Source organism: Elaeis guineensis, chromosome 9 (assembly GCF_000442705.2).
Source record: "Elaeis guineensis isolate ETL-2024a chromosome 9, EG11, whole genome shotgun sequence".
Classification (NCBI taxonomy): domain Eukaryota; kingdom Viridiplantae; phylum Streptophyta; class Magnoliopsida; order Arecales; family Arecaceae; genus Elaeis; species Elaeis guineensis.
In genome coordinates this window covers 16,538,341-16,557,633 of record NC_026001.2, presented here as the reverse complement: position 1 = coordinate 16,557,633, position 19,293 = coordinate 16,538,341, and the positions used below count along the sequence as shown (strand labels likewise).

The 19,293-nt window shown below is 37.7% G+C and overlaps 1 protein-coding gene across 2 annotated transcripts; it reads left to right on the top strand.

Annotated features, from left to right (window-relative positions):
* The first annotated feature begins 208 nt into the window (after positions 1 to 208).
* On the top strand, positions 209 to 17,552 carry LOC105051424 (uncharacterized). Of its 2 annotated transcripts, XM_029266564.2 has the most exons (5): positions 209 to 868; positions 10,057 to 10,251; positions 13,252 to 13,429; positions 16,402 to 16,851; positions 17,249 to 17,552. In XM_029266564.2, the coding sequence occupies exons 1-4, from the start codon at positions 213 to 215 to the stop codon at positions 16,807 to 16,809; spliced, it is 1,437 nt and encodes a 478-aa protein (XP_029122397.2). In that variant the 5' UTR covers positions 209 to 212; the 3' UTR covers positions 16,810 to 16,851; positions 17,249 to 17,552. The 2 variants fall into 2 exon arrangements, with proteins under 2 accessions (XP_029122397.2, XP_010930173.2); XM_010931871.4 differs by lacking the exon at positions 17,249 to 17,552 and having other exon boundaries at positions 16,402 to 17,109.
* Positions 17,553 to 19,293: the final 1,741 nt, after the last annotated feature.

Below are 19,293 nucleotides of genomic sequence, written 5' to 3'. Positions count from 1 at the left end.
TTCTTTATCCATATAAATATATTATATGATATCATGTGATAATTTTATTATGATAATCAAATAGAATTTGCAGGTAGGATCTAAATTGAGTTAGGTTGAAAATCGGACGTGCTGGTTGTATTAAATTAAAACTTAAAATAAAATTAAAAAATTTTAATTAATTAAAACTAATTTTCCTAATTAAGTTATTATTATTATTATTTTGGGAAAAAATGTTTCTACGTTACGGAGCGCTCCCCTTGGTGGGTTTTAAACTCCAAACCCTCTCTCTCATTCAGAAATTTCGGATGCTCATGGCCCAAGATATCGTCGTCGCCGGGGACGGGGCTTCCGCATCGATCGAAGAAGCTCTACCGGTTACGGAGCTCTGCCCCGTCTCCGGCGCCGGAAACGCGGAACTGACAACGGATTACGACCCAAGTGATCTCGTAGACTCGGTGGATTCCCCTGAGGACCGTCAGAGCTCTGGACCAGACGCCGGAGAGAATGGAGAGAAAGCGGCGAGAAACGGAGCTCTGGAGACCCAGGAACATCCGCCAGAACCCGCGGGGAATGGTGGTGAGGGGTTGGAGGCGAAAAGGATGAGGACGGATTTGGAGAGTGAGGAGAAGAACGGGGAAGTAGGATCGAGGGGTGTGAATTCTGGATCGGTTTGTGGAAACAAGGAGAAGGGATTGGTGAGGAGGTACTCGAGGAGCGAGATGGAGGCGCTGAGGTTTGTGGGGACTGAAGAGCAGCGGCAGAAGTGGAAGGAGGTGTACCAGAAGCTTGGTTCTGTTGTTGCGCAAGAGTATGATGGGCTTTGGGCGTCGAATCCACAGAAGAAGAAGCATGGAGGAAAGAAGAAGGAAAAGGAGACTGATCATGGGTATGATCGTTTTTTCTTGAAATTTCTCCACAGAGATTGAATCTCTGGTTCTTTTCTCGACTTATTACTATTTAACAATTTGGTTTAAATTTGTTTAAAATAGAAAATAATTCATTGTTACTTGAAATCGAATGCATTCTTGTTTTTCAGTTTAACAATGAAAATATGTGGATCTTAGGCATTCAAGAGAAATGGCTAGCAGGAATTCAGAGAAGTTTATCTTCTAATATAATTTTCAGAACTTTGAGATGGAGCACCTCAAGTTTTATTGAATTTATCACACATCTAAGTTTAGGATATGGTAACACAAATTGCAAGCTATGACTTGCAATAATCAGACCCATCTGTGGTTGTGATGTAGAAATTCATGAATATATATGCCCTGAATAATTCTTTTCCCTGTGCAGGTCCTCACAAACTTGCCCATTTAGGCCCTAGCATCCTTGTTGGAAGAAGGATCCATTCATAAACACCACAACTCGCTTTTGGTCAGTTTTAGAAAGGCCTATGTTAACAATGTCCCATAGCCGCATGTCGATCATGGGCTGGGTCGGTGCTGTTAACATTTATAGTGACCCAGGACTTTACTGGAAAGGGCTAGCTAGAAGATTATAAATAGGGTTTCTTGGCCCTACTTACGTACCCAAGACTGCCCCATTGCACACCCAATGTAAGGCTAACTTGCCTGAGTCCTCACATATCCAATGCAACCATGTGAGCGACATCCCAATCTTCTCTAAAATAAAAAACTGTCTGTCAACCATTGAAACTAAACGGTGCCTCCATTAGCTATCTTATTATTTCTTGAACTCACCTACATTTTTGCTGCTAGAGAACTGCTTTCTTTCGGTTTCTAATTGTATGCAAAGTTATTGCCTCTTTTTCATTAACATTCTTCTGTCACAAGGTTTGGGAATTCTGAAAGCCTTGCATCATGTCATCTCTAAGAATTCATCCATGATTAGATTATGGCAACATGATAAAGAGTTGGAAACAAGATTTGTATGAAGTGCAGGAGAGGGAATCAATTGTACAAAATCATAAGCCTAAGAACTTTTAAGCAAAGTATTCTTTTACTTGACAAGTCAAAGTGGAAAATCTAGGAACCTCACTAAGCTAAGTGATTGGATGTGTCATGGGTAGCAATGGCTAGTGAAGAGGGCATTAGAAAGCTTAGGTACATCTCAGATGGGGAGCAAAATGGGTTTATTAAGTACGTATGAATCCTATATAGGAAGCTTCTTGGCCCCTAAGGGCTAGATGCCCATAGGTCTGCCATGTATATTTATTAGTGCTGAATTTTAGCAAATCATTATTGCATAAGTATCAGATATGTCTAGTAAGTCAAAATTTTAGGAGCATGGATTGCTTAATTATGATTTTGGACCCACTTCAAAAGCATGCTTCCATTTTCTATGCCACTTGAAACCTTGAATAACATTGAGCCATGATATCTTGTTCATTATTTGGTTTCTCTCCCCTTTTCTAGCTTAAGAAGTTAACATGTAGGTTCATAATTAACACATAGACTTAGCTCTTAGTTTTTCTTTAAAATAATTTTTTAAGTTGATGTGTTGGAATATGTAAAATGGTGAAAATTAGTGAACACTTTTGAGAATTATAGTTGGTTGAGGATACCTGAACTCAATTTTTTGGTTAAGATTTATTTTTGCATAGGAAGCTGTAAATAAAAAAAAAATGTATATGTGTTGAATTATTGTTTATTGCTCCAAGCTTGGCTGTAGATTCAATTCGAGGAATCCTAGTGTTATAAGATTATAAACATTGGAACTCTAAGTTGTTTGACTTTTTGCTTTTGACAAAGTTGCTCGGAGTATTTTCTAGTGTTCAAAAACAGAAAAAAAGAGAAATAGAGTAGAGGAAAAAATCTGATAAAAAACAGAATAGAGAAAAAATTGATTGTCTATTTCATCTAGCCTCTAAAGGACTTTTATAGGCATTTTGATACAATGTATTTAAACAACTATTAAACATGGTAACATCCTCATATATATGATTTTAACTAAATATGGTTATAATCATATTACATACTGAATTTTGTCCAACAATATATGGTTATAAGAAGCTCATATATATGGTTATAATTTAATATGGTTATAACCATATTACATACTATGTTAACCATATTACATACTATGTTTTCTAACACTCTCCCTCAAGCTGGAATATATATATCAAACATTCCCAGTTTGGTACATAAGGAAGAAAAGCGAGTAGGCCCAAGAGTCTTAGTAAAGATATTAGCCAATTGATCTTCTAATATTGTGTGGGGAGTAACAATCTTTCTTGATAGAATAGCATCCCGAATGAAGTGACAGTCGACCTCAATGTGCTTAGTCTGTTCATGAAAGACAGGATTGTTTGCAATGTATATAGCAGACTGATTGTCACAACGCATCACCATAGGTTTAGAATAAGAAACGCCAAATTCTCTTAGCAAAGAATTGACCCACATCATCTCACAAGCTGTGTGAGCCATCGCTCTTTACTCAGCCTCGGCACTTGAACGGGCCACTACTGTTTATTTTTTATTTTTTCACGTGACAAGATTTTCTCCAATAAAAATGCAAAAACCTAATGTGGATCTCCTATTACTCATCGAGCCAGCATAGTTAGCATCAGAATAGGCTTCAATTTGTAAATGTCCATTTCTTTTATACATAAGATTTTTTTCTGGGGCTCTCTTAATGTAATACAAGATCTTTAACATAGCATTCCAATGATAAACTTTAGGTTTCTGTATATACTGACTTACTACCCTTACTACGAACGAGAGATCAAGTCTTGTGACTGTCAAATGGATAAGTTTCTCCACTAGTCTACGGTACCGAGTGACTTTCTCAAAATCGTCACCCGAATCATCAATCTCTGATAGTAACTGAGAATTAATAAGAGTAGAACTTGGTTTACAACGAAGTAAATCTGTCTCCATCAATAAATCAGTGGCATATTTCTTTTGAAAAAGAAATACTCCTTGCGACCCATATGCCACTTCAATTCTCAGAAAATATCATGGTTTGTCCAAATTTTTGATGATAATATGATTCTCTAAGTATTTTTTGATCCGAACAATCTCATCATGATCACTATTAGTCAGAAGAATATCATCTACATACATAGCAAGAACAATCAATCCAAAAGATGTTTGCTTCACAAAAATTGAGTGATCAGACTTGCTGCAACGAAATCTAATTTTGTTAACAACCTGACAAAATTTGTCAAACCAGACCCTTGAACTCTGCTTGAGGCCATAAATAACTTTCTTTAGCTTGCAAACTTTCTCCCCCTGAGCAACATAATCGGAAGGTTGTTTCATATAAACAACTTTAGACAAACCTCCATATAAAAAGGCATTACTTACATCTATCTGGTGTAGTTTTCAGCCCTGATAGTTGTAATAGAGAACAGAATGCGAACTGAGTTGAGACGAGCAACTGGAAAAAAAGTCTCAAAGTAGTCAATACCATAGATTTGGGTGTATTCTTTAGCGAGAAGACGAGCTTTAAAACGTTCCATTATGTCATCAGGTTGGTACTTGACTATAAAGACCCATCGACATGCAACAGGATGAACACCGGATGATGGTGAAACTAACTCCCAAGTGCCACGACTGACTAAAGCAGCCATCTTTTCATCCATGGCCTGTCTCCATTTGGGATCAGATTGAGCCTCTTAATAGGTCCTGGGAATAGATATGGAAGACAGAGATCCTACAAAAGATCGAAAAGAAGGTAGAAGATAATCAAAGGTCATAGAGGTAGATATTGGGTGCAAAGTACTAGGTCTTTTATTCTTTCATAATGCAATAGGCAATTCTGAACCTGAAAGATGGCCCGTAGGAAACTCAGATGGAGATGACATCATAGGTGGTGATGGTAAAGATGGAGGAGCTCTTTTCCCTCGACGACTGTAAATCTGCAAAGGTGGTGGAGTAGAAGTACTAGAAGATGGAGCTATGGAAGTTTTGGAAGGAGCAATAGGCGGCAGAAGAATACTAGATGACTCGAAAGAGATGAAAAAAAATGGAGTGGTTTCAAAGTAGGAGACATTAACAGAGACAAAGTGTCATTTAGAAAGAGGATCATAACATCGGTATCCTTTTTGAATGCGAGAATATTCCAAAAAGATACACCGAACAGATCGAGAAGACAACTTATCTCTGCCAGGTCCTAAGAGATGAACAAAATACAGACATCTAAACACTCGTGGGGTGAGAGAGAAGGGTTCCTCAGAGGGATAGAGAATAGAAAATGAAGATTTTTCATTCAATATACTTGATGGAGCCCTATTTATAAGATAACATACCGTAAGAATGGCATTACTCCAATAAAGTTTAGGTACCTACATATGAAGCATAAGAGTCTGCACCACATCTAAAATATGTCTATGTTTTCTTTCAGCTACTCCATTTTGCTGAGAGGTATAAGGATACAAGGTCTGATGTATTATACCATGAGAAGCACAAAAATTTATAAAACTGGATTGTAAGTATTTAGACGCATTATCAGTGCGAAACACTTTGATAGAGGTGGAAAACTGAGTTTTTATTTTATTATAAAAGTTTTGAAATATAAAAAAGACTTCAGATCGACTTTTAAGGAGATACAATCAAATCATCCTAATGTAGTCATCGACAAAAATCACATAATATCTAAAATCTAGTCGAGTCAGGACAGGACTCGAACCCCAGATATCCGAATAGATTAACATAAAGGAAGAAGAACAACGCTTACTAACAGAAGAAGAAAAGGACATTCTGTGATGTTTTTCTATCTGGCAAGCTTCACATTCAAAACTATTCGAAGACTTGGGAAGAAGATCAAGATTCCAGAACTTTTGTAGATGGATGACCAAGACGACAATGCTACTGATAAGGTGAGTTGGAAGATGACAACACGGCACAAGCAGGAGATGTTGTATCAGAAAGGAAGTAAACTCCATTCATCTTAATACTGCCACCAATCGTCTTTCTCGTGCTGAGGTCCTGAAAGTGGCAATGAGAAGGGTAGAACGTAAGTGAGCAGTTTAAGAATTTAACAAGATATCTAATAGATAACAAAGTCAAATGACATTTAGGAGCATATAGGACATCTGTAAGAATGAGTGTAGCAGAAATCCTCATAGTACCACATCCAAGAATAGGAACTGAAGTACCATCTGCCATAGTGATAGATAGCATATGAGACAATGGAGTGTATGTAAGAAAAATATCTCTATTACCTGTGATATGAAAAGAAGTACCTGAATCTAATAATCAGGATATATCAGGAGTGACGGCAATAGCCATCCCAAGAGTTGAAGGCACAACTAGTAGAGTTGAAGATATGGAGGCATTGGTGGATTGAAAAAATCGCTCGTAGTCAGCTCGAGAAACCAAAATCGAGTCATCAGTGGTAGGAGTGGCACCAACGTCAGACAAAGCTATAAAAGAAGCAATACTTGCAGGATGAGAGGCAGAAGGCTTTTCAAATTTTTGCCAACAATATTCAGCAGGATGATTTAAACGTCCACAATATGGATATGATGGAAAAGAATTGCATTCACGTCCATGACCTCCACGACCCTCTCGACCGCTACAAGTACCAACAGCAAGAGTAGTGTTCTCCATAGATGGAGAAGATGTGGGCTGTAACTCAGTAATACGTAGAATATGACTCATGGCGTTGTTCAAGGTGGGAATGCTATCATCAGTCATGAGTTGAGCTCGAACATGAGAGAGTGAGGGATTAAGCTCAGAAAGAAACTTTGCTACATAGAATTCTTCATGCTGCTGTTGAAGAACAGAAACATCAGTAGTGAGAGAATGATATTGGACAATCTCAGTCCTCTTTCCCTGAAGAATGCTGTAGTATTTCTGAATTGAGGGATCTCCTTGCTGCAAAGAATAGATATCTGAGTAGAGAGAATAGATCCTTGAGACATTTTTCTCTTGAAAGTAGGTCATCCTCAAAAAATCTCACATCTCTTTGGCAGTGAATAGAAACATCACAGTGTTAGCAATATGAGGCTCTAGACTATTCAACATTCAGGTAAGAACAGCATAATCAGCCTCTTGCCATTTGCAGAATTCCACTAAATCAACACTATCAATAAATTCCTTATCCAGGTGATGAAGTTTTCCATGGGATCCCACCATGTAGCGAAATACTTGAGACCAAAGAAGATAATTGGCATCATTAAATTTGACACTGGTACCAAGAGAGATGGTTTTCAGGTCATTCAAGGAAGAGGTCATTGAGCAAATCTAGAAGATCTGTCAAAAGAATAGGCTGAACAGCATAGGAGACTAAGTGGCTACAAAGAAGAATAGATTTGGAGCAAGGTAGGCTAAACAACAGTAGCAGTAAAAGAAAGAGATCAAACAGCAGTAGGAGAGGCGGGCAGCTAAGCGACACCAAGAGAGAGAGGCCGAATAGCACAAGGAGAAACCAAGAGAAGAGAAGGGGACCGTGCAGCACCAGAGATGGCTGCAGTTTGATTAGGAACAAGGCTCTGATACCATGTTCAAAAATAGAAAAGAAGAGAAATAGAATGGAGGAAAAAATCTGTTCAAAAATAGAATAGAGGAAAAATTGATTGTCTATTTCATCTAGCCTCTAAAGGACTTTTATAGGCATTTAGATACAATATATTTGGACAACTATTAAACATGGTAACATCCTCATATATATAATTATAACTAAATATGGTTATAATCATATTACATACTGAATTTTGTCTAACAATATATGGCTATAAGATCTTCATATATATGGTTATAATCTAATATGGTTATAAGCATATTACATACTATGTTAACCATATTACATACTATGTTTTCTAACAAATAGCATATTTCTTGTTGACAAGGAAGCATAGAGTTCTTCATTGCAGTTTTTGGGGGACTTGTCACCATTTTATTAGTCAATTTACTTTGAAACCATTTCTCATTCATATGCCAAATTGGTTTGGCACATGGAATTCTTTTTTGCAGTGTTTGGGAGACTTGATACCCTTTTATTTGTCATTTTAGTCTTTGAAACCATTTCTTGTTCAAATGGCTTTTTTTTTTGGTGGGGTGGGGGGGGGGGAACTTAGTTGGGGATGGTTCTGGGCCGGAACCTTTTAGGCTCAACAGAATTTGAGAGATCATTTTGAACTTGATGCTAACAATATAAAGTGGTGCACGATGGAGTTGTGCGAAGGAAGCAACACATGCGTTCTAGCTTTGTAGGAAAACAAAGATGGATGTCGTTTTGGAGACTGAGGAAATTTAAAAAGGTTAAAATTGGCAGATGATATACAAGGAATTCATGTGAAGAATCTGGATTCTTTCTAAAGTGTAAGGGAGTTAAGAAGTGGGCACAACAAGAATTAAAGAGTAATTTAAGAGAGAGAGAAAATGGTCTGGAGGGAAAGATCTGGGATAACATGGTCAAAAGGTTCAAAAGGGCTTTCTGATAAGTTGGCTAATGGCTGAAAGAGAAAGATTACAGTGAGGGTGTTAGAGGTGGTAAAGTGTTTGAGGCAAGGAAGAGTTTGGTGGAAGCTTGTAGATCAATATTTGACTCTCTTGCAAGAAAGGTTGGAGAATCATTCTAAACCTCAAAATGTTCCTTCTTAGTTTGTTGGGATTGATCAAAGAGAGAGGAATTATCTTGGAAGGAAAGGTCTTGGGTGGTTTGAAAGAAATACATATACGCAGAACAAAGATGGTTATTAAATTGTTAGCACCAGATTAAAACATTCCTCCTAGAGTAGCTAGTAATACAAATAACAGAAATTGAATGTACTATACAGATAGAGGAATACGTTGAGTTTAACATCGTAAAATAAGAAATCGAAAGATTTCATTGAAATTGTTCGGTAGTATTTTATAACATTTGTAGGTGCAGCTAACTCCCCAGGGGATAATTGTATGGTTTTCTGAGGAAAAAGAGCACCTGACTAGTTAGGTCCACTTACTTTTTCTTGGTTTATAATTATATGGTGGGTTTGATAAGAACAGTGGAGAAGTAAGAATACTTTGTTTGGTTATTAATAATAGGGATTGAATATCTAGAATATTCTAGAATATTTTTATTATATCTTAGGACCAAAAATTTGAATAATGATGTATTTCATATAGATGGCTAATGGCTGAAGGAAAATATATAAGGCTAAAAGTGGAAAGTGGATGGGGTATTCGAGGATGTTTTAGAAAGTTTGTAGATCTATGCCAGACCCTCTTTAATGAGTAATGAGAATCCTCCTACACCAGGCAAGGTTTCCTTTTAGTTTATTAGGGGAGACTCGAGCAAAGATTTCGCTAATTGAGTTCAGGATGGAGGCTAATTGGGTGGTTTTCATGATTGAAGCACAAAGTCTCTAAACGGAGATGCCATAATTTTTTTTCTTTTGTTTTTTACCATAGGTATTGGAATATTGTTTAAGGGCTATCTTTGGAAGAATGTCATGCTAGATTAAACTTTAGAACAACTAATAGAACCAAAAGAGAAGTGTTCAGAAATAAAATAATATTTACATTTAAGGGAGTTGCTGTCTCGCCCTCCCTTGATGAGTCTGATGTTATTCCTTCTATTTGGTGCTCATGTCCTATCAAGTCGATTTGATGGTTTTTATTATTATTGTCCACAGCTGAAATGTCTGCAATGAAAGCAGGAAACAACTGCAAGTTTATGTGCATTGGAGGATGGCTAAAAGCAAAGAACAAAATTTGTTTTGGCATTATGCTCACTATAGACCACAGGGTTTTGATGTGCAGGGAGATAATAGCTTTTGTGGCAAGTGATAGAATAATTATGTTTGGGACATGATGCATGCTGTTTGACAAATCAACATGCAAGTGTACACCTTTTTGTTTTATCATGATATATGATTGTCCATAGTCCATCCAACCAACCTTGGTAGAACTTCGAACAAAAGGTTATCATCATCCATCCAACAGTCAAAATTTCAACGACTCCACTTCTCCAGAAATGGATGCATGGCCATACATAGTGAAATTCAATAAAATCTTGCTGCAAATAATTTTTATTTAAAACAAAAACATCTTTGGAATCAGCTTTCCCAGTCATATTTGAAAAATATAACATAGTCCATGCTTTCCTGCATGTTACAGGAGAATTGTTGGCAGTAAATACTGAAAATGGTTCATATTTGCCTGATAGCGCTGATCTTGTCTGCAGCAACACTTACGTTGGTAGCGAGAATTGCACAATTGTAGAAGACCTATGTGATGAATATGAAAATACCATTGATGAAGATGACAGCAGCAGTGATGAGTATGAAAGCATTCAAAGACCTGCCTTTGTAGTTGAAGGAGAACCTGATTTTGACTCTGGTCCCCCACTAGATGGTTTGGAGTATCTAAGACGTGTCAGGTAGCCTACTGTATCCCTTTATTTTCTCCCAGTGGCATTTATATCACATGGTTATAGTTTTATGTGGGTAGCATTTGCCTTTATTCCCTTTTGCATCTTCTCATGGACAAAATAGATTTATTCTGGTACCTACTGTTTCAGTTAAACCTGTCACTTCTTTCTTGTAATTTAGAAAGCCTTCCCAACATCTGTGGTTTCCTTTTTTATTTTTATATCCCCTATCTAAGCTAATTGCAGTGTTTTTTAGGTGCAAATGCTTGCTTCTCCTGCATCTTTGGATTGATGTATGCTCTTAGACATATTACATATAATGTAACAGAGGGGGAGAAGAAAAGAGAAAAAAAGGAAAGAACATATTTACCTGCTTAAATATAGCCCTTTAAAGATTGTGTCAAATGTCACCTAATCCTTCTTCACTTTTTCATGTGCTTCCATCTAGGTCTTGAGAGTCCTCTGCTTTTTCTTTTAGACTCTGCAACATGAACCTGAGCTCTTTTGTACATATGTTTTATGTTGATTAATTATTAAGGACACCCTCAATGCCACATTATGCTTCCTTCAGACCACCATATGTCATCTTCTGATTTACAAAGAAGTACTGTTAGTACCTATCTATGTGCTTGGTTCTAAATTGTTCAGTAAATTCATGTATTAGCTTGTAGATTAGTTGAGCTTACTATATGACATGTTATATTAGACCTTAGGCTTCATATTTGTCTAGCTTTTTCCCAATTATTTGTGATCAGCTTTATGGATCCTTTTTTGCCTACTAGGGCCACCTCCAGTGTATTTCAAGTTTATCCATATCCTTAATCACGACCTCTATCCATGTTAATTTTGGGCTCTCTCCTCTTCTTACAACCTTCAGTGCAAACTGAAGTACCTCTTCTTATAGGAGTCCTAAGATCTCTATTGTACATGTCCATACCATCTCAATTGATTTCGGATGACCTTGTCCTTAATCTGTGTAGCTCCTGTAATTCCTTTAATATCTTTTCTTAACCTATCCTTTCTTTAATGGACCCTTAGTTGATTTTTTAGTCTTTTTAAGAATTCTCTTATGCTCATCAGTGAAGTTTCATGTCCAATAAAATATAGGATTTTTTCAACCTCAAAGTTCTCAAATTGCAAAAAAGAGATGTGTACACTCAACTTGCTTCTTTGAAGCACATGTGACCAAGATTTATATTCGAAATTCACTTCGGAAATTTAATTTACTCCCACTAGATATTTTCATATTGACACACCTCTAAAATCGAGAACTTATTGAACTAAGTGTGCATATCGACCCCTATGGTTTGGAAATGCATGTAGTTGGGGTTACATATGGTTGTCGTTGCTGTTTTTGCAACTACATTTCCGGTATTTGGGTCAGTGAATTCGCTGTTGTTGTAAAATAAAATTTCATCTTTGTTTGTCTGTAATGAGAGCAATAACTATATTTGGTTGTACTATTAAAGCAATATTAGTTGTGTCCACCACTCATTGCCGTTGTTGGGACTTAAACCGATCAGAAAGATGCCTCTAAGCCTTTTCCGGTTGCAGTAGTTTGTTTTATGACCAATATAGCTGTAAAAAAAAGATATTGTAGAAAGGCCCCAAATGCAATTTAACTCACAGGAGTTTGGTTAGCTTATAGCAGTCCAAACACTGTAAAAGACCCAAGGGCAGAGGTTTTACTTCACTTAAATCCAACAACCCATATCCAAATGCACATAATCAGAATAATCAGACAAATAGAAGTAGTGGAATTTAAGCAACTAGTGTGTGCTGACTCGTACTGGAGAGCTTAAGAATGGAAAGAATAATCAGGAGTTTGGTATAATATTGTTATTTGTCTATGTTTGGACAACCTAAACGTATAGTTGAAATTCCAAATGATACTAAAATTGTGCTTTGGTTTAAAGGGAAGACATGTAAGAGAATAATGACTTTATAGCATATGCTGGTAATAGATTGTTCCTTGGTGGGTTGTCCACTTCAAATTTAGAAATTTATTCCAATCAAATTTTGCATAGAATAAAAATAATTACATGATATGCCATATCAAAGATCCTTGTCCTAACTAAATGAGGTCAGTCTTTATGAATTCTAGTTTGCTTATAATTCTGATTAAGGGCCACTTCATGGTTATTGAGCTGTGCATAGTGGTGGGCTTAGAAGTGGTATGTTTGTCAATGCGGTTGAACACTTGAACTTCAACGTGTTACCATCCTTATGACCATCCTCTGTATGGTAACTTCAACTAGGTATCATTGAATTATTTATCAAGGTTTTGAATCACAAACTTTGCCATGGGAAAAAGGCAACTTTTAATGCAAGTGACAAGTACTTTTATGTAGCAAATTGCAAAAAACATGTTAAGTTGTTTGGGGTACCTTCACTGTTGCGAGAATAAAATCGATTTTTTATGGAAGAATTAGGTTTCTGCTACAATTCGTTAGAAATGTATGGATTGCTTAAACCGTGCTTTAGTTTTTTCTTCTGCATGAAAGAGTAAGGAGTATCTTTTGTCAAGGTTTCTCAGTTTTTTTTTTCCTTCCTGGAAGTAGTTTTAAATATTTAAAAAGAAAAAAAAAAAGGATCTATGAGATAATGTCTCGTGACAATATTTAGACTGCTGTTGGTTAAACAAAAAGGCTTTCTTTGAGAAGAAGAAAGCAAGGTATACAGAAATAGCATTGAGGAGCTTTATTTGTTTGGAAATATTAACTTGTAATTTATCTGACCCATTTATCTCTGCACAAGCCCATTGTTTCCCCCAACAAGATCAAAAGTATGCGCATCAAGATTCAGTGTATCCTAGTCCAGTTTTATCTTACACTTACATTGCACTGGTTGTCAAGGTAATAAGCAAGAAAATATTATTTTATATTCTGAAAGAATATTTTTATTGAGTGACAGCATTTTGGCTTGATTTATGATTGATAGAGCAAGAAAACTAACTTGGTGCAAACTATTATTATGTATCTGTACTAAAAATTTAAGTTGCCTGGCTAGGTGGGAGGCTGCTCAAATTCCAAAAGTGAAAGTAGCTAAGCTCAATTTGAGTAAAGTTAGCAGTGAACAAACACCATATATGCCCAAAATACCAGAAATAGCCAAGTGCCCCGTAAACTTATTGCCATCGAAGGATTGGGAGAATGCTTTTCTTGCAAATTTTTCGGAGATAAGACAGGTAAATATTTTGTCCATCACTTTGTATTGCTGAACTATTGTTTGCTACTGCTAGAGAATATAAAAAATTCTTGGTATCAAATGGATAGCAATTTTATTGTGCTTCATTGTTTCTTATCGCTTAGAAAAAAGGAAAATCCTGCTTTAAATAGGTTTCTTGTGAAAGATATATGAGGATGATACTTGGTGCAACGGTGAGGTTGCTCCATTATGATCTGGAGGTCACGGGTTCGAAATACGGAAATAGCCTCTTTGCATATTCAGATAAATCTACGTATATTTGACCCTCCCCAAATCCCACAACCAAATAAATTTCTAGCACTAAAGTACATGAAAATGACAGTCAATTGAGGGAGAATTAAAAGTTAATCATATAGGACATGTTTCTGTAGAACTTCTATGTTTAATTCAAACTCATCATTTTTTTTTTCATTTGTTGTGGCTTGAAAGAGAATCGTCGGTTATGCTTATTGATTGAATGGTCCTTGACTTTATTATTGAACCCATAGGTAGGTAATACTCTGCTTTTGTTTATCAGCCTTGAGAAGTATGCTTCATCACTGCTTACCTATTGCCATTGTAAAATGCTGAGGAATAAGTGTGAAGGGTACTCGTGTTTAGCAGAGGCAATCGGGTTGGGTCGAACTAGATACAGGTTGGGTCAGATAAAGGATAGGTCAACAACCTATCAACTCAAACCCAGCCTGTTTATTGAATGAGAAAGATCTAGTCTCGAACCTGATTATTTTATTAAACAAGTAATTCAACCCGACCTACAATGGGTTGAATCAAGTTAAATGGGTTAAACTCGTATACCTTAAAAGGCATTGATCTGGATGACCTAAGAAGCTTATATAGCTATTGTTCATAATTGATCATAAGCTTAGTATCCTAAAGGAGTTTTTATTAGATTTGCTGTTTGAGGGCCACGATTACTTGTGCTTTCTGTTTGTATAACATGTATTTTATCATGGTTATTGATCTTAAATACCTTCCATTAGTTGGGGACCAGTAGCATCAATCTTCTACTTGCTGTCTTGGCATATCAACAATGGTTGGATGTGCTTCCAGGATGTTATCTGGTTAGTCTTGCGATTAGTGATGAATTTGTACTTGTTGAGCTTGCCATTTTCAAAATTCTCATTGTTGTTATCTTTATTAGGAACTGGCCGTGAATCCTTCATAAGAACCATAAGTTCTTTATGGGGCTTTTTGAAGTCCTGTAAGTGGAGCCACACGCAGCTCTAAGTTGCAGGTGTGGGCCAGCCCGTTTCTTTGGATTCCTGCAACTCAAATTGCACAGTGAATTAAGTTACTGCTAGAGTGTGTATCTGAATTTTTTAAAAAATTATTCTCTCTATTCCATCTCGATCAAACCTTTAGCACCTCCCGCCATGTTATCATCTCTTCGATGTCCTATCTCAACCTTGCCTCCTGCCGGATCCCTAGTCATGCCTCGCCAGACCTCTTCCCGCCTCTCCTCTCCTCCTCTCCTTCCCCTCTTCTCCCCTGCCCTACTCTCGAGTCCACTCTTGCTGTCGCCCACAATGTCGCCGCCAACCCCATACCACCTCCGGAAAGTCCACGGCCATCTTGTCCACCTCGAACTTCACTGCAACAGTTGCTCATTGCCCACTTTCTCTACTGCCTTGCTGACCACTGCATCCCAACCACCCCTACGTGCTCTTTGTCTTCGCCTAGGTCCCCCACCCCAACCCCTTTGGACTATCCTCATCTGCAACATTGCCCTCCTCTACTTGACCTCTTCTACCACTGCCCACCTCCTCTGCCTTTACACCCATGTGCTGCCTGTAGCTCCCCAGCCACCCCTCTTCTTCACTTTCTCCACCCTCTTCAAGACTTGTATTGTTGCCCACTCCCTTCCCATGGGCGTCCAATCCATCACCACTGGTTGCTTTGATGCCAACTTCATCCACAACACCCTCATCTCCATTTATGTCAGGTGCTCTGATTTGGCATCGGCTTACAAGGTGTTCCAATAGAATATCTGTCAGAGATGCCCGTATTTTTCCCAAAGTCTTCAACCGGAAAAAAGTAGCTTCTCTGTAAATCAGCTGTTGCAACTTAAGTTGCAATGCAATTTTAGTTGCAGTGCACTTCAACTACAGGACTCCAAACAGCCCTTAAACTGCAGCTATTTATCACTCATCCATCTATCAAATCTGGCCGTATTGTTGTCCTAAGCATTTTGACCTGTTCTCATGTTTTTGAAGCGAAGCTTCTGATCACATGCTACATCTATCAAGATCTCAATGGAAAGCACAGTTTGGTACTTCTTGTATTTCCCAATGTTACCAATATATGATGTAATTTATGGAAGAGTGAAATTTGAATTTTTTATCCCTCTTAACAAAAGTAGAAAGATATATTTGATCCGATTTACTATCATAGGGGTGAATTACCATGCCTAGAAAAGCCTAAACATAAGCATAAACTTCAAGGGGGGCACAAAATCAAGAGGGAAAAATGTGAAAACAAATTGAAGCTTATGTCAAACTATCTTCCATCTCTAAGTGAGGACTTCAATCGTACTTGTGTAGCTATGACTTAGACATTCTAAATTCTGTTTTAAATTCTTGACCATTTTTAGATGGATCAATCTTAGCCTTTAAACTAACTCCGTGACTCTATAAAATAAGGCAATTGCGTTCCCCATTATCTAAATACTTTTAACCCATTATAACTTGCTCTAACTAAACATGCCTGGTGCTCCTAAACATCTAAAGACGGCTTTCATCTGGTCATCCAAAAAGAATATACACCACAGACTGCTGAATTTCATGTTACGGGCCTGAAAGTTCCACCCGCACATAAATAAATGCATAGCACTTAACGTATGAACATCGTAATCTTGAAATTAGATAAACTAAGCATCCATTGTCTGAGATCCTCGACTAACTTAAATTTCCGTAGGAACTGATGCTATGACTTCCTTTTTCTGATATATTTCAGGCTTTTTCATTGTTAGAAAATTCTTCTGACCAACCTTCTGCCAGAAAAAGTAGTGACAACTCCTGCAAACAGACTGACAGTACAGAGCAGCCGAAGTGTATCCCAACAGTGTCTCTAATTCGTGGCATGGATGCTGTTAAACGAGCTGCAACACTAAGGAATTATATTAGCATGCTTGAGAGCGCAAGCATATTGTCTAGAGATGACTGTCTATGGTTGTTTGCACTGTGTGCGGCAGTGGATATTCCGCTTGATGGCGAGACATGTGCTTCTCTAAGGTGCTTGCTACGCATATGCTCAAGCCTCCTGGCCAGAAAATCAGAGCCTGATGATGAGGTTGCAATGTTGAACATTCTCATCGCAATCACTGGGAAGTACTTCGGTCAGTTGGAGAATAAAAGATCATAGCCGGCCACAAATAATCTAATTCTTCCCAAGCTAGGATGCAAAGTGCGTATCTCAAGTAACTGTGCACCTTTTTGTCCATCCTTCTGATGTTAAGTGTCACCTGTTCTGTAGGTGCTTCTTGTGTTTCAACATTGATCTGGTGTTTGGTTTTGGCCCTATGAAGTCTGTATTAATAGAAGTCTAATGAATTCTGGGTTATTGGAAGTCTGGAAACATCCATGGACATGCAATCTTGAGAATTTGTAGAAATGATTAATTTGCTCCTCTTCATAGATGATAAAAAGTAAACATCTAGTACTAGAGACCGGGCACAAACTTCTATTTAGCGATGTTTCAGAGATACATCCTGTTCCATCTTCTCATAGCTTTTGTCATCATAGAAGCATACAAAATAGAAAATCTTCTAGACGTACTGAATTACATGTCCATATCTCTGCAGAAGGCATCTTGATGGGATTGGCAGTGTTGTCGGCACCACCGAGCATGTCCGAGGTGAAGGGATGCAAATCATCCTGGCTGCTGCAATTGCAGTTCTTTCAGACGGGCTTGCCAATGATCGATTTCCTGTGACTGGAGACAGATTGGATCTTGGAGCTGGTACTCCCAAAACCACCTCTATATCCAGTTGCATTCCACCATGGTCGAGGACCCGAGGTTGGGGATAATTGTAGTTTGGATGTCCTCTCTCTCTTCTTCTCCTCCTCCTCCTCCTCCTCCATCTTTTTTTTTTTTTTTTTTTTGAGATACATGCAAGCAGCCATATTATTTTTGTGTGAGAGCAGTTCAGAAAATCAGAATATTAAAGATTCCACAAGACCGACGATAGAGATGAGCATGGTCCGATCTGGATCGGTTTCATGCTCAAACCTAAGCTGAACCAGTCCTAAACAGTTTGGCATTTTTAGAAATTAAATCGGATCAATAAAAAATTGAAATCAAATCAAATCAACATGATTTAAATGGTCTGATTTGATTTGATTTATCGATTTATATTATTATTATTATTATTATTATTATGTTGTGATTCATGAAGATTTATTTTTTTTTTTACATAAGAGTACCATCAAAAGAATTTATCAAGTAAAATGATTTAAATTGATATAAGATATTGTCACTCAATAAAATAAAATTTTTAAACAAACACTATCATTAAGCATTAAGATAAAAATTTCCAACACATTATAAAAAAAAATAAACAATCCAATAAGTAAGCACTTAGAGTTTAAGGTTAATCAATACAAAATCAAATTGATAAATAGCACCATAAATTTAGAATTATATTTTAATATATTAATACTCTAAACAATATTTTAATCAAAATGACATCGTTTTATTAAAGCCGATCCAGTTCGGTTGGAGAACAGTTTTATTTATTGACAAATTTGAACCAATCCAAATCTATTTTTTATATGTCAAAAACCAACTAAATCAAACTGAATAAAATTTTAAACCAAATAAAATCTGCGGTTTGATTTGGTCTCACCGATTTGATTGGTTCAAGTTCGATTTTTGCTCACCCCTAATCGGTGGGTAGCTCTCATTCTGTTGCCAAGCCCAATCTCTGAAGTGCTTCGCTACATACGATACGATTCAATCTGCCGTATAGTTCGTCTCTCGATAGACATGCCACACCACCACTATAGCATAGAGACGAAGAGCAGTCCAGATGTCAGATAGAAGCGGATGGGCTCCCAGCTGTCTTGTGTTATTATGGATCCATCTAATGATGGTGGTAGAGTCTCTCTCAATAAAAATCCTCTACGTCCGCAGTTCCTATCTGGCAAAAATAATGTCCGTTCAAATGGTATGAAGCTTAGTACTTGGGACTGAAGGCTCAAAAAGATGAGAGCCCCCAGTCACTAACAACTTGGCATCCGAATCCTAGATGACAAACCCCGCACCACCTCTCCCATCCTTAACACTGCCATCAAAATTTATCTTGACAAATCCCGAAGGAGGGGGCTTTTAGAAAATGAAAATGACCCTCTGGTTCGCTGCAGGGTAGCAAGGGAGTCCCAATGAACGAGGACATCGAGGGATGGACCGACAGTATTGAAGTGATGGTACTCCCCAGTCAAGTAGATAGCTCTCCCCAGCACTCAGTGAGTAGGAACCATCTTGTCCTCGAAGACAAGTTGTTTCTGAAAAGTCAGATTTGATAGGCAATATAAACCATCCTCTCCTTCAAGTGGAGGTTATCCTGTCAGCTATACTCCATCGGATCATGCTCAAAGACTCTAGCCAATGACCTCCGATCATCTCCCAAGGCCAGCCGCCTACCCTCCTCCAAATCAGCCTAGCCCTCAAGATAGGGCTAGAACTGGGCTTAGGCCGGCCCGACTTTGGGTTGGGCTTTGGTCTAGGTCTGAAACAATTCAAGTCGGGCTTGGGCTTAATTATGGGGCCCGTTTGTTTTTCAATCCAGGTTTGGATATATCTTTAGCCTGGCCCGGGTCTGAGCCTAAAGTCTAGTCCAAAATTTTT

Bases quoted from the DNA above. Each gene is read 5' to 3' on its own strand.
- LOC105051424 (XM_029266564.2), top strand. From the start codon at position 213: ATGTTTCTACGTTACGGAGCGCTCCCCTTGGTGGGTTTTAAACTCCAA. The intron at 869-10,056 runs GTATGATCGTTT...TCTTGTCTGCAG, and splicing joins GAAAAGGAGACTGATCATGG to CAACACTTACGTTGGTAGCG. The intron at 13,430-16,401 runs GTAAATATTTTG...GATATATTTCAG, and splicing joins ATTTTTCGGAGATAAGACAG to GCTTTTTCATTGTTAGAAAA.